General features: G+C 41.2%; 2 protein-coding genes across 4 annotated transcripts; both read left to right on the top strand.

Annotated features, from left to right (window-relative positions):
- Positions 1-445: 445 nt before the first annotated feature.
- LOC132883021 (uncharacterized) lies at positions 446-15618 on the top strand. 3 transcript variants are annotated; one of them, XM_060916145.1, is made up of 7 exons: positions 446-494; positions 582-814; positions 4156-4449; positions 5061-5108; positions 5197-5538; positions 5656-6000; positions 15378-15618. In XM_060916145.1, exons 4-7 carry the CDS (start codon positions 5069-5071, stop codon positions 15455-15457), a joined length of 807 nt encoding a protein of 268 aa, XP_060772128.1. In that variant the 5' UTR covers positions 446-494; positions 582-814; positions 4156-4449; positions 5061-5068; the 3' UTR covers positions 15458-15618. The 3 variants fall into 3 exon arrangements, with proteins under 3 accessions (XP_060772128.1, XP_060772126.1, XP_060772127.1); XM_060916143.1 differs by lacking the exon at positions 15378-15618 and adding an exon at positions 6637-6895; XM_060916144.1 differs by lacking the exons at positions 446-494; positions 582-814; positions 4156-4449; positions 15378-15618 and adding an exon at positions 6637-6895 and having other exon boundaries at positions 4635-5108.
- LOC132883020 (uncharacterized) lies at positions 15612-24517 on the top strand. Its single transcript, XM_060916142.1, has 6 exons — positions 15612-17109; positions 17198-17539; positions 17657-18001; positions 18457-18555; positions 18660-18694; positions 24244-24517. Exons 1-6 carry the CDS (start codon positions 17070-17072, stop codon positions 24358-24360), a joined length of 978 nt encoding a protein of 325 aa, XP_060772125.1. The 5' UTR covers positions 15612-17069; the 3' UTR covers positions 24361-24517.
- Positions 24518-26550: the final 2033 nt, after the last annotated feature.

The following is a 26550-nucleotide window of genomic DNA, read 5'->3' as shown; positions in this document are numbered from 1 at the left end:
GTGCTGTAGTAATTGTGAACAGGTGCATGTAATTAGAACTCAGGTGACTGTCAGTGGTGAGGGGTGTGATGGGTCCTGTAGTCCATGGCAGCCATGTTTGGAGACCGCTGCGAACTGTGATGTCTTGAGTATTGGCAGGTGCAGATGTGACAGCATGGTACTACACTTCCTCTACAGATATACATTCTTATCAGTGACATTATTTTCCTGTAAATATGCATGAGTTCTGAGTTCCATAATTTGTTTTGCATGTTTGCTAAAGATGCTGGTGTAGCATAGATGAAAGACTATTGCAGTAAAAAAAAATACTGAAGAAAAAATATATTTTAAACTATTGGACCAATCAAAAAAATCTAAAGGTTCAAAATGACCAATCACATGTAACACTGGGTCTGGTTTTCTACTGAACACAAAGGTCATTAGACCTCACTATCTCTTTGTCTGAACAGGAACAATGATCACACTCCTTGCTATTTTTGGCCTCTTCATCACTGGTGAGTGGCATTTTGGATGTTTACATTCAAAACAAAAATACTGCATATTATTTATTTTTATTGATCAATGTATTTTTTATCTTTCAGTTAAAACATCTGACATCACTGAGCTGCAAGTGCAAACAGTGAGGCATGGAGATAATATAACTATCAAATGTGGTGAAAACTCGCTGAAAGAAAATAATGATAATTTAGTTTGGTATAAGCAGAGTTTTGGAAAGGTGCCTCAGTATGTAGTAAGAAAATTTAAAAACACCTACAGAATCTGCAGTTGAACAGGACTCTGAGTGAAATATCCAGGACTTGACTCAACTGTATAGGTCAGTTAATTGAAAGCCATAAATGAGCATGAATGAAAATGTTTTTTTGGAGCTGGTGCTAAACATACTGTACTAACAAAAACATTGTTTTGGTTTGTGAGTGGGTGGGTTGGTATGAGTGTAACGAGGGAATATATGTGTGTTTGTATGAGTGTGACGGGAGAGTGTGTGTGGTTTAGAGGTTGGGAACATGATGTTTGTGTTGTATGTAAGAGTTTATGTTTTGAGGAAAGTTATGATTATTAAGAAAAGAAAGTTTATGTTGGTTAACAAAATATATTGGTGTACAAAAAATGAGTAGTTCTGCTTTACCACAAAAAGGATTTAGAATGGGTCACTTAAACATTTGTAGTTTACGAAATAAAATTGATGATGTTTCTGACATCCTTAATGAATATAATCTACATTTGCTTGCATTAACAGAGACCCACCTGAATCCAGAAATAAACAGTGAAGTATTGAAAATAGAGGGATATAATATGTATAGACTTGATAGAGGTACGAGGGGAGGTGGGATAGCTATCTATTGTCCAGATCATATTCCGGTTAAAACCAGGACTGATTTAGGATGCAATGGGGTGGAAATACTATGGCTGCAAGTTCAACTACCGTACATAAAGCCAATGCTGATAGCCTGTTGCTATAGGCCTCCAAATGCGACCACAGTGTATTTGGACAATATATGTAAAGTATTAGATAAAGTGTGTGATGCAAATTTTGAGGTATTTGTCTTAGGTGATTTCAATATTGATTGGAATGTGAATGAGTGTCCGATGAAATACAAATTTCTTTCTCTAGCAGATACATGTAATCTATCACAAGTAGTTAAGTAGCATACTAGGATAAACAGAAGAGCAGATGGAGTCAAATCTTCAACATGTATTGATTTAATATTTACAAATGTGTTCGAGTTATGTTCAAAAGCAATTTCCATTCCAGTAGGCTGTAGTGATCACAACCTTATAGCCATTAGTAGAAAGACAAAAATCCCCAAGAGGGCTCAGAAGGTCGTTTTCAAACGAAGCTTTAAATATTTTAATGAAAATAGCTATAGTAATGAAATAAGAGAGGTTGATTGGTCTGAAGTACTGCTGGAGGAAGATCCAAATCTTGCTTTGGGTGTGTTTGATCGTTTAATACTCCCAATAGTTAATAAATATGCACCTGTCAAAAAATTAACTGTACGAAACACTAGGTCACCTTGGCTAGATCAAGAACTTAAAGCACACATGAAAGAAAGAGAGCCAAAACAGAAGCAGTAAAAACTGGTGGTGAACAAGAATGGAGTAAGTATCGTAAACTTAGAAACTTTGTAATGATGTTAAATAAAAATAAGAAGAGAGTGTATTATCATAAAAGGATTAACATGATAAGTACAGACAGTAAGGCTACTTGGAACATTCTAAATCAGCTAATGGGGAAGACGGGCAGATCCATACCATCATTTTTAGAGGTAGAGGGCAATTTTATCACTAAACCAGTAGATATAGCAAATTATTTGAGTATGTTTTTAGCGATAAAATTCAGAAGTTAAATAATGTGATGGCAGTAAATGATGGAGGACTAGAACTTGCATCCAAACTTATCATAAATAAAGTTATGAAGAATAAAAGTTGTATTTTTCACTTTGATAAAGTCCAAGTGTCTACTGTTGAACAATGTATTAGATCTAGTAAGAATAAACCAGCTGGTATTGATAATTTGGATGCAAGGTTGCTTAAACCTGTTGCTGATGTTGTGGCTATCCCCATTTGTTATATAATTAATTTAAGTTTTGAAAAATCAATTTGCCCTGCGGATTGGAAGATAGCTAAGATTATTCCACTGCCCAAGAATAATAAAGAGATCTTCTCAGGGAAGAATAGTAGGCCAATAAGTATTTTACCTTTGTTAAGCAAAATTATGGAAACTGTTCTTTAAATTCGTTTCTTAAGACAAGGATTTTTTAAGATGTTACCTTGACAGTTTCGGCGATAAACTTCCGCCTTCTTCAAAACAGTCACCAGATGTCGAGTGGTAACGTGCCTTCTCAGCTGATGTTACTCTAAGGAGGCGTGAACGTCCCGCCCAATTTGACAGGTAGTTCACGCCTCCTGCTGTCAGGTCGCTCCTCCAGGACGGCGCTCCAGGTGTGTGATAGCGCGTACGCTCCCTCATCCCGGTTCATCGTTCTCTGCGCACGCTTTCGTATCTCCACTGCCTCTAAAATCCAACGCTGGAATCTATTTTCTTCAGCGCGAATGACTCTGGCCTCTTCCCAATTCATTATATGATTTTGCCGTTTGGAGTGGTCTGAAATGGCTGATTTTAAGTTTTCTTGGTTTGCTTTTTCTTTTTCAGATCTTGTGAGTCTTTTTGTTGTTTCTTTTTCACATTCTATTTGGTGTTCTTTTTTGCAAGTATGGAAGCATCTGCCCGTTTCGCCAATATAAACTTTATTACATGAACGGCAAGGGATTTCATATATGACATTGCATTTATTGTCCAGTTGTATTTTATCTTTGGGGTGAACTAGCAGCTGTCGGAGGTTCTTGTATGGTTTGACCGGGGTGTTGATGTGGTATTTCTTCATGGATCGTTGGATGTGTTCTGTAACTCCTTTTATGTATGGTAGTGTGACAAAGCCTCGGTTTGTTTTTTCTGTGTTTTTCCTTGTTTGTTTGTTTTTTTCCTTTGTTTGTGTCTGTAATTTCCCTTTTCGGATTGCCCACGGTGGATATTGGCAGTTTTTTAATGCCTGTTGGATGTGTTGTTCCTCCTCCTGTCTGTCTTTCTCCTCCGTGATGCTCTGTGCTCTGTCGTATAGTGTTCTGATTACTGACATTTTGTGTGCGATGGGATGTTCAGATGTCCAGAGTAGATATTGGTCGGTATGTGTAGGTTTTCTGTATGTTGTGATTTTAATGTCCCCTTCTTCTGTGTGGTGTATTTTTAGGTCCAGAAAAGCTATTGTCTTGTCCGTTTCCTCTTCGTGTGTGAATTTGATGTTGCCTGTCTTGTCTATGGAGTTTAGATGATCCATGAATTGTTGTGTGTGACCTGTTTTGGTTATTTCAAGAATGTCATCAACGTATCTTTTCCAGAAGATAGGTTTGCAGTCATCTGGTGCTGTTTCTATGGCTTGGGTTTCCAGATCCTCCATAAAAAAGTTACATAGAGTGGCAGATAGCGGGTCCCCCATTGCAAATCCCTCTTTTTGTCTGTAAATTGTGCCTCTGAATTGGAAATATGTGGAAGTGGAAATGAAATGTAATAGTTTTGTTATGTCCTGTGCTGTAAGTTTTGTACGTTTTTTTCAGGGTTCTGTCTGCTTTTAACCGGTTTTCTACTATGTCATACAGGCCAGAGTCATTCGCGCTGAAGAAAATAGATTCCAGCGTTGGATTTTAGAGGCAGTGGAGATACGAAAGCGTGCGCAGAGAACGATGAACCGGGATGAGGGAGCGTACGCGCTGTCACACACCTGGAGTGCCGTCCTGGAGGAGCGACCTGACAGCAGGAGGCGTGAACTACCTGTCAAATTGGGCGGGACGTTCATGCCTCCTTAGAGTAACATCAGCTGAGAAGGCACGTCACCACTCGACATCTGGTGACTGTTTTGAAGAAGGCGGAAGTTTATCGCCGAAACTGTCAAGGTAACATCTTAAAAAATCCTTGTCTTAAGAAATGAATTTAAAGAATAGTTTCAATAGGTAGACATAATGAACTTTCACTACAAAATTATGGAAAGAATAGCTTATGAGCAAATACAATATTATTTCTGTACAAATGATTTGAATACAGTACATCAACATGCATATAGGAAGGGGCACTCCACAGCTATTGCACTCACTGAAATGACCGATGAATGGTTGAAAGAAATAGATGCAGGTAAGATAGTTGGTTCTGTTTTATTAGATTTCAGTGCAGCGTTTGATATTCTTGACCATAGATTATTGGTGAATAAGTTGGTACTACACATCCTCTACAGATATGCGATCTTGCCAATGACATAATTTTTCCTGTAAGTATGCATGAATTCTGAGGCCCATAATTTGTTTTACGTTTGCTAAAGGTTCTAGTGTAGATGCTGGTGTAGCATAGATGGAGGACTATTGCAGTAAAAATCTGAAGAAATAAAATAGATTTCAAACTATTGGACCAATCAAAGCAATCTCAAGGTTCAAATGACCAATCACATGTAACACTGGGTCTGGTTTTCTACTGAAAACAAAGGTCATTAGACCTCACTATCTCATTGCCTTAGCAGGAACAATGATCACACTCCTTGCTATTTTTGGCCTCTTCATCACTGGTGAGTGATCATTTTGAATGTTTTCATTCAAAACAAAAATACTGCATATTAATTATTTTTATTGATCAATGTACTTTTTATTTTTCAGTTAAAACATCTGACATAATTGAGCTGCAAGTGCAAACAGTGAGGCGTGGAGATAATGTAACTATCAAATGTGATGAAAACCTGTTGAAAGATAACCAAGATAATTTAGTTTGGTACAAGCAGAGTTTTGGAAAGGTGCCTCAGCATGTAGCAAGAAAATTTAAAAACACCTACAGATTTAATCCTAAATTTGATGATGGCCACCTTGATATTACTCAGGAAGGAAAAAGATTTGATATCAACATTGTTAGAACCAAAGAAGAGGATAGTGCAACATATTTCTGTACAGAAATGTTGGACAATGTAGTTAAGTTTGAATCTGGAACACTTTTGGCTTTTCAAGGTATGTAGATGTTTTCTGACAACATGCTTTCTTATTGAAACTGCACTTGCAGTTAAATATTTCATACTGCTCAATATAATTTCTCCTTATTTTATCCCTTCAACATTCATTTTAAAGCTGAGAAGGCCAACCACCCGGTTCCGACTCTAACGGTTATCAGCAGTGGAGAGTCTGTCACTCTTCAGTGTTCAGTACAAGTGATTGCTTCAAGTTGTGCAGGTGAACAGGGCGTGTACTTATTCAAACATGGTTCAGGAGAATCTCATACAGGACTCATTTACACTCCTGGAGACAGCAGTGCTCAGTGTAAAAGGAGCTCTAAGGATGGTTTTCCCACACAGAGCTGCAGCTATACCCTGCTGAAGAGCAGCATTGGATACGCTGATGCTGGAATTTACCACTGTGCTGTGGCTGCTTGTGGAAGGATCTTCTTTGGGATTGGAACAAAAGTTGATTTAAAAGGTACAAAATTTGATAAAGCTTTATTTCCATAATATAATTTTAGTTTGTGGCAATTATATTTTAATACATGATGCAACAATCCTTTATGCCCCAAAGTTTTTATTGGGTAATTTTACAATTTATCTATCTGGCATTGAAATATGGGTGCATCCTGCAAAACTACAGCAGTTTATAGAATGAGACAAAATCACTTATTATTAGAGAATATTTATTAGAGAACCTTGGACCATATTCTGAATCATATTCAAACCTTTGAACTGACAACATTAACTTTTACTACAATATTTTAACATACGCTATATGTTTATGCTGGGAATGGAACAAAAGTTTTTGTAAAAGGTAAAAGTTTTAAAATAATCCTTTTCCTTCTCATAATCTTTTATTAGCCCTGCGATGATCTGGCAACTTGTCCAGGGTGTACCCCGCCTCTTGCCCATAGTCAGCTGGGATAGGCTCCAGCTTGCCTGCGACCCTGTATAGGATAAGCAGCTATAGATAATGGATGGATAATCTTTTAATCAGTTACAACTTTACCAATATTATTATCTCATGAAAATTATTTTATGACCTATGACTTTCTCTATGATCCATTATATCTTCTAGCATGTCATGTGTTCAAATAAAATTTCTGTGCAGGTAACAACAGTGAGAAAGAGGGAATGTGCAATAACTTCATTCTAAGAATTGGACTTCTTGTCATGCTTATAATACATATGATACTTCATGTTGTTTGTAAAATATGTACAAATATTACAAAAACTGATGTCAGATCCAATAAATACTGACACACAAGAAATGCACTGCAGTTTGAATTGTTGCTGATTATTTGGATTTGTCATAAGTCTAACCATAATGAAGAATCATTTCCTAGCTACACTTGCCACTGCTTGAAATATATTTGTACTTATTTTTAAACAATTTTAGAGAATTATTTTTAAGAATAATAAAGAACACCTTTCAAAATATTTGCGTGACTGAGTGAGTAAGAGATAACTACTATGTTTGCTCCTGTTGTTACTTTCCTGTTGTTTCTCTTATGCATTCCTGTTGTAATGTTTTCAAAATAAAATTGATATAATGGATTGTGGAAATGGTGTTCAATATAAAATGCTACTATTCGGTTAAAATCAAGAATCTACATACTCAAGTACATAGTGTGTAGTGTAAGAATATAGTGCAGAGATGTTAGTACATATTTAATGGGTTTCATCAGTGTTCAGATTATGCCAAAACTTACACTGCCATGAGACCATAGGCATCTTATTAGGACAGTGATGTAGTTTGGATAAGACACTATTAAATTGCTATCTATAGAGTCATATTCTGAGAATCTGGCCAAGATAAGCTGAGATACTGTTTCCTGTAGGCTAATATCTAACATAAAATCGCTATACAAATAAACTTGACTTGAAAATGAAAAAACACTTTTGGACACTATTACACAACGCCGTGCCTTTTTTTTTTTTTTATGTCATTACTGTCGCACAATTAAAACATGCCAGATCAGTTGGCTGGTGGGGTTTCAAAATAATAAATACATGCGTGTATTTTTGTGATAAATCCATATTATACTGAGTGTATTTCCCACATTAATCAATACAAAATGCCTGCATCTTTCAGTTCTTTTAAATCCAGGCTGAATGCTTTCTTTCTTCTTTGCTGCTGTCTTTTATTAAATCAGATTTGAGGCTTTTGATTAAGCTTCTCTGCACTGTAACTTTTATTCTTGTATTTTATGTCTTATTCTGTTTTAGCTTATTTTCTATTCTCTAACTATTTTTAATTGTACTCGAATGTCCATTTATAATGTGTTTCTTCCTCCGTCCATTCACCCCAACACACTTTTTTCAGCGCAACCACAATGCATGCTGCGACATCAACGAAACTGACTTCATGTTAAAACTGTTAATGTTATAGTCATGTTGTCTGTTGTTGCCCAAATGAGGATGGGTTCCCTTTTGAGTCTGGTTCCTCTCGAGGTTTCTTCCTCATGTCGTCTGAGGGAGTTTTTCCTTGCCATCGTCGCCACAGGCTTGCTCATTGGGGATAGATTAGGGATAAAATTGGCTCATGTTTTAATTCATTCAAATTTTGCAAAGCTGCTTTGCGACAATGTCCATTGTTAAAAGCGCTATACAAATAAACTTGACTTGACATAACTGGTTAGCTTTCTTTCACATCTTAGTGCCTCTTAAATTGAACATGCAAGCATTTGACTTAGTCAAAAAAAATTCCAGTTAATTAACAAAAGAATTAGTAAAATATTACAGATACTGTATCTTAGCATACAGAAGTGTGGGTATATAACATGCATAACAGATGTGCTGTTAACTTCAGCACCTCAGCAGATCACTGAAAGGCATCTCAAACAGCACACATCAGAAACACACTGTTACAGAAACACACTGTCTTGGATTGTTCACAGATTTAAGGAAAAGTAAATCGCTTATCTCACTTTCAGTTTTTATCAAGATATGGGTGGACAGGCTTATAGAGACAGGCAAAGCATAGAACATTTTGTCCCTTGCCATGTGAGAAACCCCTTAACAGTTTCAGAAAATCTAGCTGCTGTTTGTCATGCAGCAAAATAGCATTGTGGCTGTTTGCAAAAGTTTGCCAGTGTTGTTTTACAACCACAATAGTGACCAAGCCACCTATTTATTCACACCTTTACTACAAAACCACAGATGCATTCAAACCCTTTTTCCATTAGTGAAAATATACTGTCAGTTGTTAATCAGTTAGTACTGAGTGCAGTTGCTGCAATGGAAGATGATCCTTCATCACACATGCATTGCACATAAGAAAAGCATGTGGCCTATAATCAAAAGATTGCAAGTTTGAACCCCCCCCCCCCCCCCCCCCCCCAAAAAAAAAAAAAAAACACTCATCCATGGCACATGGCAGGGAGTTCAAGACAGCAAAAAAATTGGCCATGCTATCTGGCTGGAAAGGATGGAATACTCTCTCTCCCCTGTCAGTTGTACTTTCTATGTGAGTTAATGTACTGTATGTGAAAGAGGACTCAAAAAGCTTTCCACGAAATGTGTTAAGCTGCAATCTGAGGTATCATAAGCAGTTGTTTATAAAGTTGTGGTGGTTGTCTTTATGTGTCTTTGAGGAAGCACATGCTGAGTTTCAACCGTTCTGGTTGGTAGTTGTTTTGTGATGGGGAGAACTAAATAGTTGGTGGAAATTGGCATATGACAAAATGGGAGAAAACGGGGTAAAAAAAAAAAAGGCCAAACAAAATTCACTCTCATTTTAACTTTTTTTGCAATCTGTATAAACTCTTACTTGACAGTAAATATCAACTTTTAATTAACTTCAGGCATATAATTCAGCTCAAACACCACTGATGGTTTCTCAGTTCATTGTGTACAGTAAGTTCTGTGGTTCTGTGATTTGGGTAGGTCGGTGAAGTTGATTACTAGGTGGGACTGGGGCATTTGGGTGTGGGTAGCAGCTTACCTACCAGCAGTGCATGGGGTACTTTGGCTTGGCCACAAGCAGAGCAAGATGTGATGAAACGGTTGATGTCACTGGCGAGGAGTGAGTCCAGGCGATGAGTCAACCCCAAAATCATGGGGGATACACACTTTCGGTCAGGAGGGCAGACTTCTGGCATGCAACTGGGTGGGGCCTGTGCTATCTCCCTGTTGATATTTCATGTGAGGGTATTAATGAAGCATTCACGGAGTAGGATGTTTGTAGGTTCCTGAACAGTGGTTATGGAGGAGTATATTTTGGACAGGGTGTCTGCCTTAGTATTTTTGGACCCAGGTCTGTATGCAATCATGAAATGAAACCTGGTGATGAAAAGGGACCAGCATGCTTGACAGGGGTTCAGACATTTTGCAGACTTGATGTATTCCAGGTTCTCGTGATCTGTATATATTGTGAAAAGGTATGTGGCTCCTTTGAGCCAATGTCTCCACTCGTCTGATGCCAGCTTAACAGCCAAGAGCTCCCATTTTCCAATGTCAGACTTTTGTTCTGCTGGTGTGAGCTTCCTACAGAAAAAGGCCACTGGGTGTAGCTTGGGTCTCTCCCCAAAGCATTGTGAGAGCACTGCCTCAACTCCTGACTCTGAGGCGATGACCTCCACAATGAAGAGCTTGGTGGGGGTTGGGGTGATTGAGTATGGGGGCTGAGGTGAAGGTGAACCTGAGTTGGGTGAACGCCTCCTCGGCCACCTGATTCCATTGGAGGCACTTGGGCCCCTTCTTCAGTTGGGATGTAAGGGGAGCTGCAATGGAGCCAACACACCAGATGAAGGGCCAGTTAAAGTTTGCAAACCCCAAGAATCATTGGAGCTCCTTGACTGTCGTGGGGGTCAGCCATGTCACCACAGCTGATACCGTGTCCTTGTTCATGGTGACACCCTCAGCACTTATGACATAGCCCAGGAATGTGATTTGCGAAACATGGAATTCACATTTTTCAGCTTTTACATATAAATGATCTTCCAGGAGCCACCTGAGCTCTGCCTTCACATGCTTCATGTGGCTCTCCTCATCAGGAGAGGAGATGAGAATGTCATCTATATTGGATGATGATATAATGGCCGAGCATGTCCCCGAGTATGTCATTGATCAGACATTGAAAGAAACTGGGCACACAAGGTAGTCCATATTGCATTACACGATATTCAAAATGGCCTTCAGTAGTGCTGAATGCCATCTTCCACTCGTTCCCCTCTCAGATCTATACCAGGTTATAGTCACTTCTGTGGTCGAGTTTAGTGAAGATTTGCACCAAGCACAGCTGCTCCAGGGCTGAGGGAAAATGGAGGTAGGGGATAAAGATATTTAACTGTGACTTGGTTCAAGCCTTGGTAATCTCTGCATGGCCTTAGGCCTCCTCCTTTCTTTTCAACGAAAAAAGAATCCAGCAGATGCAGATGACATGTAAGGATGAAAGTGCCCCTGCTGCAGTGCCTCTTGTATGTACTCCTCAAGGGCCCTTTGTTCAGAGATGGCTATGGGATAGCTGCAGCAGCATGAATGAACCCCTTCCCCAATGGGTCCACCATCAATGGCCTTAATGCTTCCACATTGCGGGAGTTCTTGTATGAGCATCTGAAGTTTCTGTATGACCACACTGTTGATGAAGTTGCTGGCAGCCCTGGAGTCTGTCAGGGCAGAGAGCACATGGGATGATTCTGAGAGTTGTAACAGCATATTTACTTTGAAAAACTGGTGTGGTGGAGATAGAGTGGGACTCATCAGTAGGGATGAAGGAGTGATGGTAGCTCCCTCAGTTCCAGGAGATCTCCTAGGTCCTCCAGGCTGAATACGGCAGTATGCTAACAGATGATTGGCTGCTCCACAATAGAAGCACAGATCTTCCCGCCATCTTTGTTCCTGCTCAGAATGGTTTATGAGGGTGCTGGAGATTTCCATAGGTTTAGGGCTAGTGGAAGTCAGAGTGTTTGGGATGGAACTTTGTAGTGATAGCCTATTTCGGAGGAAATTATCAAGCCTGATGGCTAGGTCAATGAGGTGGTCTAGGGTTTGTTGCTCATCCTGACAGGTTAGTTCCATGAGAATGAGAGGGTCAAGTCCCTGATGAAAAATGTCCTTCAGATCCGGCTTGTTCCACCCACTCCTGGCAGCAAGGGTACAGAACTCTAATGCATATTCAGCAACTCTCTGATTCCTTTACTGTATTCTCAACAGCCCCTCACCAACTTCTACACCTTCTGGCTGGTGTTCAAACACACTCTTAAAGAGTTCCATAAAGCGATCATAAGAAGGGGGCTCATCACCCTTTTCCCACACAGCAGTCACCCAATTAAGCACATTCCCAGTGAGCAAGTTGATAAACTGAGGGATTTTTTTGCTGGTCAGTCATGCCTGTCTGTGTCATAAATAGAGCAAGCACTGAAACAGGAAGCCTTTACACTCAGAAACCTCCCTGGAGAATTTGTCAGGTCAGACCACAAGAAGAGCACTTGCGGTGGGTGTGGGGTGCATTAGGAGTGACTCTGCAACATCACAGTGGTGAGCTGTGAGATGTCGATATCCAGTTCACTTAGCGTCTGCTGCAGTGGCGGCTGGTAGTCTTTCAAACAAGGGAGGCTGGTCGGTTACGATATTTCCAGATTTTAAAAGAAAAAACATCAATTTTGCCCATACTCTTGCCTCTGATCTGGCTGATTGTTGGCAGCGTCACAAACTATGAAATAACAGGTTCTTTTGGCCCATTAGCCTACTGTCCAATATACATGATGGTGGTGTTGGGGGGGGTATATTTTAACATTTTATATTTTAAAATTGTGGCATGTTGTTTAAAAATTGATCATTATTGAAAGCAGCTCAGGCGGCACGGTGGTGTAGTGGTTAGCGCTGTCGCCTAACAGCAAGAAGGTCCTGGGTTTGAGCCCCGGGGCCGGCGAGGGCCTTTCTGTGTGGAGTTTGCATGTTCTCCCCGTGTCCGCGTGGGTTTCCTCCGGGTGCTCCGGTTTCCCCCACAGTCCAAAGACATGCAGGTTAGGTTAACTGGTGACTCTAAATTGACCGTAGGTGTGAATGTGAGTGTGAATGGTTGTCTGTGTCTATGTGTCAGCCCTGTGATGACCTGGCGACTTGTCCAGGGTGTACCCCGCCTTTCGCCCGTAGTCAGCTGGGATAGGATCCAGCTTGCCTGCGACCCTGTAGAAGGATAAAGCGGCTAGAGATAATGAGAATGGGATGAGAATGAAAGCAGCTCTTTGTCAGGAACCTCAGCAGTAGGGCTGGGTGCCACACATTTCATTCAATGACACTTTCCCTATATTTTACTTATTTTGACTGAGAAATGTTTTTTATTGACAATTTTGATAACCCTTCACTTTTAATCCAGGTCTGTAGTGTGAAATGTTCTCGGCTGTGTTTTTGTTTAAAAATGTTTTCCAAATTGTAGCTGTGTTTAATTCATATCCAGAAAAATATATACTCCAATATAATATACTCAGCATAAACATTTTAAATAGATTCTATATTTTTGGTCCATCCATGACATATTACTAAAGTAGCCTATTTACTGTTGTTGATGTGGGTCACTTGCTGTTAGCCAATTCACTTTCTCATACCAGGAGAGCTGAAAGGAACGAGTATTATTCCCTACCTTTTTCACCAAGTCAATTTGAGGCGTTGGTCTACCCTGCTCTTTAATTTTAATTTTTTCCTCGAAAGGAAGACTGGCAAATGGCTTCGCCAAAATTAAATCAGCAATGCTTGGCATCCGTGCGCAGCTTTCTTGCTAGCTGACTAGCCCCCTCAAGTTCAAGTTCAGTCACTCAAATAAACGAAATTTCTGGAACTAAGATAACAAACTTGACAATACTATATTTACACTTTATTTACAATGAAAATATATACAAACTAAAAAAGCTGGTAGAAACCATATGTAATGAATGAAATCGAAATGTAAGCTGATCTCTTACAATACACCACAGCACTCGCGAATCTGCATGGGACTGAACTGATGTTGCCAGATACTGCTGACGTTATCCAGCCCAAAATATTTTCAAAACCCGCCAATATGCACTTAAAACCGCTCAATTGAGCGGGAAACCCCCAATCTGGCAACACTGTACCGCTGCCTGTCTATAGTTGAAACGAGCTGTCAATCAAAGAAAATATCCGGCCGCTTTCACCAATCACCAGTCTCCTCATGGAAACTGCCATGTCCCTCCCATGTGAGGCTCGGAGTCCGTGGGCGGGCGTTTTCGCAGTATTTGTCCAATAACCGTCTTGCATTTTGAGATTGAAAGTGCAGAGCTCCCAAATGCCATTGAAGTCCACTGAGGCTGGGAGTCCATGGGAGTCCGTGGGCGGGCATTTTCGCAGTATTTGTCAATAATCGTCTTGCATTTTGAGATTGAAAAGCGCAGAGCTCCCAATGCCATTGAAGCCCACTGAGGCTGCGCTGCATCGCGCTGTCACGAGGGGGAGAAACTCACGCACACATTAAAGTTATAACGGCATTTTTAGAGGAGGCTGAGCCTCCCTTGTTGTCTTAGAGCAATCGCCCGTGGTCTGCTGGTATTCCCCTAATAAGCATCACTGGGATAAAAGAGCAGTTTGCTGTGCATCCATGATAGTGGCAAAGTATTCTGTCAGAAATGCAGGTATCTTACAGATGCAATCGTGGAAAAGAGTCCATAGCAAACCGGTAAACAAATCCAAATCATAATCCAAAACATAGTCAGGGGAAGCAAGTGTAGTGGTGTGTCGGCGCCTTTAAGCCTGGCAGCAGTCGCGCTGACTGACGTCATGACAGGCGACTTGGGATTGAGTTGCCGGGTGGGATATTTCTATAAAAGCAGGGAGCAGCAGCAGTCAGGTAAGCGAATTCAACTGTTTTACCTTGAGTTTGGCGTTGGCTTTAGAGCGGCTTGATTGCGTACAGCATTTGGTTAGGTTTACATCTTGACCGTGAAGGTATGTCGACCTACATTTCTTTCAGTGTCATGAAATGTGGTATGTGAGGCAAGTGCATCGGAACTTGCTAATGAAATTCAGTCATTGTGGTTAATGGCTTTGTTTGTTCTAGGGTAGAACATTGAGTGTACCTGCATCGGTTCGGCATTGTTGCCTGTTTGGGTGTATGTTTACCAAGTGATTGGTAAGTGACTATTTTATAACACGTGTCCGCCATTGTGATTTGGTACATCGGGTGGTTAACATCTTTCTTTGCTTTAGGGCAGAGCAATTGGGAAGTTGGCTGCGCTGTTGCGTGCCTGACCTGTATACGAGCTACCAGCTACTCTACCTCGTGCTGCGGTTGAAAGTGTGACAAGAACTCTCCCTTTTGGTTCGTGGTGGATCGCTGCTAAGACTGTAGGCAATTGAGGCCACATTCTAGACACCGGCTGCTGTTTTGTCTCTACAGAGTTTTATTTGGAAGTGTGTGTGTATGTGTGTTGTTGGTGTGAGTTTGTTTCTTCATTGTGGTTCGGGTGTATGTAACTGTGTTATGTGAGTATGAAGGCAGTAACAGGGGCCCTGGGCAACTCGACAAATAGGTTACTGATTTATTTGTTTTTGGTTTTTTTGTCTCAACTTTTTGGTTTTTTTTGCTAATTTATCTTGTATTGTTTGTTTTCATTTTTCTTGGTCAGTGTTTCATTTGGTGCTGCGCTGCTGGTGTGGGTTTGTCCTCCAGGGCGGCCGGGGGTTTACATTTGTTTCTATATTTTTTTTTGCCTTGGCCAAGGTGTTTTGCTGTGCCCTTGGGGATGTATAATTTGTAGTGATCTGTGTGTGGGTGTGTGTGTCATCATGTGTGGTTTGTAAAATCTCCCATCTGTTAGCCTGGTGGGTTCAGACATAGCCAAATCCTGGGGGCCATTTTGTTTATTAATTGTTATTTCTCCTCTTTTTCGGTAGGATCGGGGACATCCAGCAGGGGGCCCGAGCACTTGGTGGTGGGTATGTGTTTGTGTGTCTCACTGTCATTTGCAGAGTAGTGTCACTGGGTGTGCAGTGCCGTGTGTGTGTGGTCATCTTGACCCACTCCCTGCTTTGGTAACCCCTCTCCTGCTGTTTGTTTTGTTTTGTTAGTTTTTTTTGTTGTGACCTAGTGTTAATCAGGTATTACCCTTGTTACCAGTGTGTGTGAGTGAAGTGAATATGATCAGTATTTTAAAATAAAATTTTGTACAATTTGAAGTAGAACACTGTCTCTGCTTCATCCTTGCATAAAACCTGTTTGCCTGAATGCATGTGCTAAAGTGTATGAAATTTGGTTAAATTGAGAATTGTTGGTTTCTTATCAAACGGTAATTTCCCACGTGGAGACTAGATCTCCCGTGGGTGGCGTAGTCACCTTTACTGCCACCTCTACACAAGGGTCGTGCAAGGTGCAGTCAGTGTGTCAGAAGTCAAACAAAGATCAAAGTCAGGAAAAGTGGACACAATGTCATAAACAGATGAAAACAGAACAGAATGTCAAAGGCTTGGTATGGTCAGGTAAGTAAACACTGAGCAAAACTCTGTGTGGAGCAGAAGGAGGAAGAGTGCTTAAATATGTTTGGTGGTAATTTGGGGAATGCAGAACAGGTACAACACTAATTAGAATTCAGGAGAGGTAGGGCAGTGTAGAACTTGCTGGGAGTTGTAGCCCATGGCAGCCATGCCTGAAGGCTACCGCAAACTCGGAGCTTCCAAGTTATTCGTGACAGCTGGGCTTGTTTTGTTTTGTTGTGTGTGCTTTAGAGTGACGAAAAGCATGGCATAAAAAGAATCCTCCATTAATAAAAAGAACAGCAGTCCATTTTCTACATCCTGCATCCTCATACACCACCCCAGCAGCCGTAGTTATAACAATAATGGTTTTCATGCATGTGTCAGGTTAGCAGGCAACAGATGGATATAAAAGCAGGAAGGACTTTATTAAAGGTGCACAGGCAAACAAATCCATAATGTAGTCAAAAATCAGAATCCAAAAACAGGCAAACATCAAGCAATGTGCAAACAGGATGTCAAAGGCAATATCAAAAGGCAAAGTCCAAAATACACAAACACAATCAAAACCAGAAACAAGGAACTGAGCCAGACATAATTAACTGAGAAATGACTTTGCAATGGGCTGTGAAATCTAAATTCCTTAAATATATGTGCTGTGGTAATTGTGAAAAGTGCATGTAATTAGAACTCGGGCGACTTTCAGCCGTGAGATGTGTGATGGGTCCTGTAGTCCATGGCAGCCATGTTTGGAGGCCGCTGTGAACTGTGGGAAGTCTTGAGTGATGTCAGGTGCAACCGTGACAGCATGGTACTACACATCCTCTACAGATATGCGATCTTGCCAATGACATAATTTTTCCTGTAAGTATGCATGAATTCTGAGGCCCATAATTTGTTTTACATGTTTGCTAAAGATTCTAGTGTAGATGCTGGTGTAGCATAGATGTAGGACTATTGCAGTAAAAATCTGAAGAAATAAAATAGATTTTAAACTATTGGACCAATCAAAGCAATCTCAAGGTTCAAATGACCAATCACATGTAACACTGGGTCTGGTTTTCTACTGAACAGAAGGTTATTAGACCTCACTATCTCATTGTCTTAGCAGGAACAATGATCACACTCCTTGCTATTTTTGGCCTCTTCATCACTGGTGAGTGATCATTTTGAATGTTTTAATTCAAAACAATAATACTGTATATTAATTATTTTTATTGATCAATGTACTTTTTATTTTTCAGTTAAAACATCTGACATAATTGAGCTGCAAGTGCAAACAGTGAGGCGTGGAGATAATGTAACTATCAAATGTGATGAAAACCTGTTGAAAGATAACCAAGATAATTTAGTTTGGTACAAGCAGAGTTTTGGAAAGGTGCCTCAGCATGTAGCAAGAAAATTTAAAAACACCTACAGATTTAATCCTAAATTTGATGATGGCCACCTTGATATTACTCAGGAAGGAAAAAGATTTGATATCAACATTGTTAGAACCAAAGAAGAGGATAGTGCAACATATTTCTGTACAGAAATGTTGGACAATGTAGTCAAGTTTGAATCTGGAACACTTTTGGCTTTTCAGGGTATGTAGATGTTTTCTGACAACATGCTTTCTTATTGAAACTGCACTTGCAGTTAAATATTTCATACTGCTCAATATAATTTCTCCTTATTTTATCCCTTCAACATTCATTTTAAAGCTGAGAAGGCCAACCACCCGGTTCCGACTCTAACGGTTATCAGCAGTGGAGAGTCTGTCACTCTTCAGTGTTCAGTACAAGTGATTGCTTCAAGTTGTGCAGGTGAACAGGGCGTGTACTTATTCAAACATGGTTCAGGAGAATCTCATACAGGACTCATTTACACTCCTGGAGACAGCAGTGCTCAGTGTAAAAGGAGCTCTAAGGATGGTTTTCCCACACAGAGCTGCAGCTATACCCTGCTGAAGAGCAGCATTGGATACGCTGATGCTGGAATTTACCACTGTGCTGTGGCTGCTTGTGGAAGGATCTTCTTTGGGATTGGAACAAAAGTTGATTTAAAAGGTACAAAATTTGATAGCTTTATTTCCATAATATAATTTTAGTTTGGGGCAATTATATTTTAATACATGATGCAACAATCCTTTATGCCCCAAAGTTTGTATTGGGTAATTTTACAATTTATTTATCTGGCATTGAAATATGAGTGCATCCTGCAAAACTACAGCAGTTTACAGATTGAGACAAAATCACTTATTATTAGAGATGATTTATTAGAGAACCTTAGACCATATTCTGAATCATATTCAAACCTTTGAACTGACAACATTAACTTTTACTACAATATTTTAACATACACTATATTTTTATGCTGTTATAAAGGAATCTAACATACTCAATGTCTTGTTGGTATGAAATATAAATTTTAACTTTTCAGCTGTCTATTAACTTTTGTATATTTAACTTTTCAGCTTCATATTAATCCACATTGTGAATTTTTGCAACAAATTACATTTCAGAAAGCAACCACTGGAATGTCATTGTCTTGACAGCGTCTAATATAATATCTGGTATTATAATCATTGTTCTGGTTGGAGTTATATTTAAAAATAGGAAAGGTCAGTTTGTCTTTTATTATCTGTCAATGTTATTTTTACTATATTTTTGTTATTGTATACCATTCTCACCAAAACGTTAAAATGTTAATTATTGTTCTATAAAGGTGCCACCAATAGCCATCCACGTCCCACAAAACAGGTAATGCAATCATCTATGAAGTAGCTCTTTATTCAAATAAAAACATATTTCATAAACTTCACAGTGCATTTAAACCTGGTGCTAGATTAAAACTTTATATAAATGTGGAAACTGTTACTTTAAATTTACATTGTGGAAATTCTGTGACATTTAGAAAATGGCTTTTTGAACACTGGCCAAATGCAGATAGAACCTTCTTATACTGTAAGCTTAATTATGGTTTGGCTTTATAAGGTTCTCTCTGACTGTTTATGAAACAACCTCATTTAATCTCATTAATCAGCATTATTAAATCTCATTTAATAATGCTGGTCAACAATTTTTCAGAAGTTGTCTGCTTCAGAGATGAAATTGGCCGTTTGTTATGAAATTTGGTGTGTTGAATCCAAATATGACAATTAAAACAGCTGATTGACTATGGCTTCCAAGATATTTAAGATTTTACATTTTATACTCATGTACATAGATAGTAACATTTTAAGTATAAATTGTAAACCTGGCGGCACGGTGGTGTAGTGGTTAGCGCTGTCGCCTCACAGCAAGAAGGTCCGGGTTTGAGCCCCGTGGCCGGCGAGGGCCTTTCTGTGTGGAGTTTGCATGTTCTCCCCGTGTCCGCGTGGGTTTCCTCCGGGTGCTCCGGTTTCCCCCACAGTCCAAAGACATGCAGGTTAGGTTAACTGGTGACTCTAAATTGACCGTAGGTGTGAATGTGAGTGTGAATGGTTGTCTGTGTCTGTGTGTTAGCCCTGTGATGACCTGGCGACTTGTCCAGGGTGTACCCCGCCTTTCGCCCATAGTTAGCTGGGATAGGCTCCAGCTTGCCTGTGACCCTGTAGAACAGAATAAAGCGGCTAGAGATAATGAGATGAGATGAGATGAATTGTAAACCTAGGTCTCTTCATGTGTTTATGGTTGGTTTACATGATATTTCACTTGCTCTCTTTATGTAACACTAGAAAATCAGCAAAAAGTTTATAAATATAAAATGTATTATGAACCAAATGGCAGAAAACAATTATTTATAATTACTGAATAGGTTTAGTCCTTATTCAGTGTGTACTCAGTGCTTTTGGGCAGCTTGTCTCTTGTATTCATGAAATGGAGCATCTCTTGTCAAGCTTGTCAAGCAAAGACTTAATCTTGAGTGCATAGCACTGTATGATTTTTTTTTTTGAGCTGATATAGTGCACTTTGTTCAGCAGAGTGATGTAAGTTGACTAATGATTGCGTCGTCAGTGACGTCTAGGAATAACATGATAACATGTATGATGCAATACTGGCTTCAGATTGCATCATTCATTGTTTTGCCAAAAAAGTAAGTACTATCCAAACCCAATCATAGATTTATTCATCGAGCCAATCTTGAAAACTGGAGCCAATGAATGATTTTAAGTTCCATTTTCGTTCTCTGCAACCCAGAGTTAGTAAAGTTTGGCTATATTTATTTCAGAAGCATTTTGGCTGTAGACCAGTGTAACTAACGAATGGTATAACTCAGTGGAGGAAAACATTTTGAGCCTATTATGATCATTTTGAGTACATTATGATCATAAATGTTTTTCAATAAGCTTTATTTTTTGAGTTTTACTTTAAATAATACTTTTCTTTATTTATAATATATTCTCTTGGATTTAAATAGACATTTTTGACTTTAGTAATAAACTTTAGTTTATGAAAGACATTGCATGTAGCTCAGTAATGTCAGTTAAATTTAATACTATTGTTATCAGATGTCCCCTCCTAGAACTGCCACCTAATTGTGGTGGAGGGGTTTGTGTGCTTGAATGATCCTAGGAGCTATGTTGTCGGGGGCATTATGCCCCTGTTAGGGTTTCCCAAGGCAGACAGGTCCTAGGTGACAGGCCAGACCAAGAGCAGTTCACCAAATCCCCTTATGGAAATGAAAAAAATCAAGGACCGTGATGTCGCCTAGTATGGCACAGCCGGGGCCCCACCCTGGAGCCAGGCCCGGGGTTGGGGCCCATATACGAGCGCCTGGTGGCCAGGCCTTTGCCCACGGGGCCCAGCCGGGCTTAGCACGAAGTGGTGACGTGGGCCCGACCTCCTGTGGGTTCACCACCCACAGAGGTAGCCGTAGGGGGCCGGTGCGGTGTGGATTGGGCAGCGGTCGAAGGCAGGGGCCTCGACGACCTGATCTCCAAACACAGCGGCTAGCTGTTGGGACATAGAATGTCACTTCGCTGGGGGGGAAAGAGCCTGAGCTTGTGCGGGAGGTTGAGAGGTACCGGCTAGAGAAAGTCGGGCTCACCTCCATGCACAGCTTGGGCTCCAGAACCCAGCTCCTTGGGAGGGGCTGGACTCTCCACTTTTCTGGAGTCACCCACGGTGAGCGGCGGCGGGCTGGTGTGGGCTTACTTATAGCTCCCCAGCGAACGAGAGGGTCGCCTCTCTGCGCCTTCGGGTCGGGGAGAGGGCTCTTGCTGTTGTTTGTGCCTATGGGCCGAATAGCAGTATAGAGTATCTGGCCTTCTTGGGGTCCCTGGGAGAGGTACTGAGAGGTGCTCAGACTGGGGACTCCATTGTTCTACTGGGGGACTTTAATGCTTATGTGGGCGACGACAGTGACACTTGGAGGGGCGTGATTGGGAGGAACGGCCTCCCCAATCTGAATCCGAGTGGTGCTTTGTTATTGGACTTCTGTGCTAGTCATGGTTTGTCCATAACGAACACCATGTTCAAGCATAGGGGTGTCCATAAGTGCACGTGGCACCAGGACACCTTAGGTTGGAGGTTGATGATCGACTTTGTCATTTCATCTGATCTCCGGCCCTATGTATTGGACACTTGGGTGAAGAGAGGGGCTGAGCTGTCAACTGATCACCACCTGCTGGTGTGTTGGATCCACTGGCAGAGGAGGAAGCCGGACAGACCTGGCAGGCCCAAATGTATGATGAGGGTCTGCTGGGAAAGTCTGGCCGAGCATTCTGTTGGGGAGGTCTTTAACTCCCACCTCCGGGAGAGCTTCTCTCAGCTTCCGAGGGAGGCGGGGGACAATGAGTCTGAGTGGACCATGTTCTCTGCATCCATTGTCGACGCGGCTGTTTGGAACTGTGGCCACAAGGTCTCCGGTGCCTGTCGTGGTGGCAATCCCCAAACCCGGTGGTGGACACCGGAAGTAAGGGATGCCATCAAGCTGAAGGAGTCCTATCGGGCCTTGTTGGCCTCCGGGACTCCTGAGGCAGTTGATAGGTATCGGCAGGCCAGGCGTGCCGCAGCTTGGGCAGTTGCGGAGGCAAAAACTCGGAACTGGGAGGAGTTCGGTGAGGCCATGGAGGAGGACTATCGGTCGGCCTCGAGGAAATTCTGGCAAACCATCTGGCACCTCAGGAGGGGGAAGCAGTACTCTGCCAACACTGTTTACAGTGTGGGTGGGGAGCTGTTGACCTCGACTGGGGATATTGTCAGGTGGTGGAAGGAATACTTCGAGGATCTCCTCAATCCCACCGTCACGTCTTCCATTGAGGAAGCAGAGGCTGATGACTCAGAGGTGGACTCGTCCATTACACAAGCCGAAGACACTGAGGTGGTTTGCAAGCTCCTCGGTGGCAAGGCACCGGGGGTGGATGAGAGCCGCCCTGAGTATCTCAAGTCTCTGGATGTTGTTTAGATTAGATTAGATAAAACTTTATTGATCCCTTTGGGTGGGTTCCCTCAGGGAAATTAAGAAGTTAAGGGAAATTGTGGGGCTGTCTTGGCTGACATGCCTCTGCAACGTCGTGTGGCGGTTGGGGACAGTGCCTCTGGAGTGGCAGGCCGGGGTGGTGGTTCCTCTTTTTAAGAAAGGGGACTGGAGAGTGTGCTCCAATTATAGGGGAATCACACTTCTCAGCCTCCCCGGGAAGGTTTACTCCAGGGTACTGGAGAGGAGAATTCAGCCAATAGTTGAACCTCGGATCCAGGAGGAACAATGCGGTTTTCTTCCTGGTCGTGGAACGCTGGACCAGCTCTATAAAATTCACAGGGTGCTCGAGGGTTCATGGGAGTTTGCCCAACCAGTCCACATGTGCTTTGTGGATCTGGAGAAGGCATTCGATCGTGTCCCTCGTGGTATCCTGTGGGGGGTGCTTCGGGAGTATGGGGTTCGGGGTTCTTTGCTAAGGGCTGTCCGGTCCCTGTACGAACAGAGCAGGAGTCTGGTTCGCATTGCCGGCAGTAAATCAGGACTGTTCCCAGTGCATGTTGGACTCTGGCAGGGCTGTCCTTTGTCACCGGTTCTGTTCATAATTTTTATGGACAGAATTTCTAGGTGCAGCCAAGGGCCGGAAGGAATCCTGTTTGGGAACCACAGGATTTCTTCTCTGCTTTTTGTGGATGATGTTGTCTTGTTGGCTTCTTCAAACCAGGACCTTCAGCATGCACTGGGGTGGTTTGCAGTCGAGTGTGAAGCAGCTGGGATGAGAATCAGCACCTCCAAGTCAGAGGCCATGGTTCTCAACCGGAAATGGGTGGCTTGCCCTCTTCAGGTTGGTGGAGAAGTCCTGCCTCAAGTGGAGGAGTTTAAGTATCTCGGGATCTTGTTCACGAGTGAGGGAAGGATAGAGCATGAGATCGACAGGTGGATTGGTGCAGCCTCCGCAGTGATGTGGTCACTTTACCAGTCCATCGTGGTGAAGAAGGAGCTGAGCCAAAAGGCGAAGCTCTCGATTTACCGGTCGATCTACGTTCCGACTCTCACCTATGGTCATGAGCTTTGGGTAATGACCGAAAGAACAAGATCGCAGATACAAGCGGCCGAAATGAGTTTCCTTCGCAGGGTGGCCGGGCACTCCCTTAGAGATAGGGTGAGAAGCACAGTCACTCGGGAGGAGCTCGGAGTAGAGCCGCTGCTCCTCCACATTGAGAGGAATCAGCTGAGGTGGCTCGGGCATCTCTTTCGGATGCCTCCTGGACGCCTCCCTGGGGAGGTGTTCCAGGCATGTCCCCCCAGGAGGAGGCCCCGGGGAAGACCCAGGACATGCTGGAGGGACTATGTCTCTCGGCTGGCCTGGGAACGCCTCGGTGTTCTTCCCGAGGAGCTGGCCGAGGTGTCTGGGGAGAGGGAAGTTTGGGCTTCCATGCTCAGACTGCTGCCTCCACGACCCGGCCCCAGATAAGCGGAAGAAGATGAGATGAGATATCGGATGTTTGCCGTAATGTTAATTTTCTGCTCTGCTGAAGACTTTCTGATGTGCCAGAATCTTTAAACACTGTAATACCTGCAACTACATTAGACCTGTACTGTATGTGTTTTTTACACTTACTCTTGTTACTGTCATAGAGAGCACCCTGGATAAAAATGTCACCCTGGATGCTGATTGTCTGGCAGATAAAGCCAAGTTGATCTGTAGAAAAAATCTTTTTTTTTAATATTCCACCAAAATCAGTGATTACATTGATGTGGTTACCTGATGTTCAACCAAAATGCAAGCTACTAGAACCTTAGAATACTAAGGTGAAGAAATTATGAAGTTACAAGAGTTTGTTGAGGAGATTGTACTCCCATAATCTGTACTCAGTGTGTTTTGTAATGTCTGCTTTCTTTTTGTCAGGCTGAAACTGACTTGAACTATGCAGCTGTGACTTTTGCGAAGAAACCTTCTTCCTCCAGAATGCCGTCAAGAGTCAACACTGATCACGACACTTATGCACAGGTCAAAATACATTAGCAAAAAGAACACCTGTGAAAATTATTCCTCCGTTTTGTATAAATTGTTGTCTCAGATACAATTTATTCATGTTCAAAGCATGAACCAAAAGATGGTAGACAAGCTGTACTGCTGCTGCTGCTGCTGATTATTATTATTATTATTATTATTATTATTATTATTATTATTATTATTATTATTATGTCAGCTGTACATGGTGTAATCAGTTTTGAAACAAATGATTGTAATAATGCACCTTTAGTTATTATTTCACCTTGCCACTGATCACTGTGATAAAAACAGAAAACCCAGAAAGTAAATATTGATCAAATATGTACTCTGGTGGTCCATTTACATATTATAAAATATGCTTCATTTATCTGTTATTATTTTATGTAAATCTTTTTTGTCCTAGTAAAGTTTTTGTTCTTTTTTGTCCTAATAAACTTAGGACAAGCCACATTGCATTGTCACTTTTATACAATTTTATATTTATTCCCGATTCCTCTGGATGAGAAACTTTCAGTGTGTCACTCAGTTACAGTAAAATATTTTTCGGGTTCATTTTCCAAAATGAGAGGGAATAAAGAGGTGCTACAGTTTAGTAAAAAATTAAACACACTTTGCAAAATACCAGTGTTTGTTGTGTGAATATGATGAACTGTATTATTTCTGGATCTTTTATTTTATTTTATTTTATTTTAGTTTAGTTTAAGTAACACACTTTTTTAATGATAAGAAAATGTGTCTCTGAGGCCTAGCCTTTGTGACACAGATAAAGTATTACACTGAAACATACTTCACCTAATAATCGATTAACCAGAAATGTTTAAATTCTTTGACATGTAAAGCTCTAATGTTACTTGTGGCCCTGATCATTTCATTTCATGCTTTGAACAGTGACAATGTTTCCAATAACTTTGATATGCATTCTGTGGTGTGAAATGGAAGAGGCTTCAAACTGAACAGCAATGTTGATCTATTAAGGTGTAAGGTTTTAACCACATCAAAGATTTTCAAACTTCCAGACTCATAGACAACAGCATTACAAAACATTTGCTGGTTTTGGCCAACTTCTGCCAGTTAATCATATCTAGCAAAATGTGAGCTGATTGATCGTTTAATTCTTTTTCTTTGTTGAATATAAAATGCTTTGCTCAGACTATAACATAATAAATCCTATTCTGAACTTAACAACAGATTTATTTAGGCATCTCTGCAACTATAAAGTATTCTTTACTCAGCATCAATTTTCTGCAGCTGTCCTTTAGATTTCCTCACACATGAAAGATCAGCTTCCTAGTTTGAATTTGCCAAGGTGAGATGAATGATGCCCCATAAAAAAAATGGTAAAATCAAGTTTTTAAAATTTTGAATGGATGCTACTCTTAATTCAATATTATATTGTTTTTATGCATAATGTTCTCAGTTTCCTTTGCATTTCAAATTATTTTTTTTCCATTTCTACTGCATGCCATAACTGTCATTTTAATATATTTTACTGACCCTGTAGAACAGGACAAAGCGGCTAGAGATAATGAGATGAGATTTTACAGGATAAAGCTGCTAGAGATAATGAGATGAGATTTTATATATATATATATATATATACACTGTAGGTGTGAATGGTTGTTTGTCTCTGTGTCAGCCCTGCAATGACCTAGTGACTTCTCCAGGGTGTACCCCGCCTCTCACCCATAGTCAGCTGGGATAGGCTCCAGCTTGCCTGCGACCCTGTAGAACAGGATAAGTGGCTACAGATGGATGGATATATGGTGAGAGAAACATTTCATTTAAAATGATTAAAAATTCTAACCTATGGAAATAATATTTGGCTAAGTTACATTCTGTGGGTCAGCCCTGTGATGACCTGGCGACTTGTCCAGGGTGTACCCCAGCTCTCGCCCATAGTCAGCTGGGATAGGCTCCAGCTTGCCTGCGACCCTGTACAGGATAAGCAGTTATGGATAATGGATGGATGGATGGATGGATGGATGGATGGATGGATGGATACATTATGTGGTTAAAACCCATTGGCTAAACTTCACAGTGAACAAGTCCACCCAGGAATAGGTAAATCACATTAAAAGTCTTAGCCACATTTGCTATTGAGCTAGCTAAAATTTGACTAACGTTAGTTTTATTCTATGTTTAGGAGCTAGATTCAAATCCAAGCTCTCTCACAGAAGACAAAAGGTTATGATGTCTGAT

This window comes from Neoarius graeffei, chromosome 3 (assembly GCF_027579695.1).
Source record: "Neoarius graeffei isolate fNeoGra1 chromosome 3, fNeoGra1.pri, whole genome shotgun sequence".
NCBI lineage: Eukaryota > Metazoa > Chordata > Actinopteri > Siluriformes > Ariidae > Neoarius > Neoarius graeffei.
The sequence above is the reverse complement of the archived record's forward strand: the minus strand, read 5'-3'. Positions and strand labels throughout refer to the sequence as shown.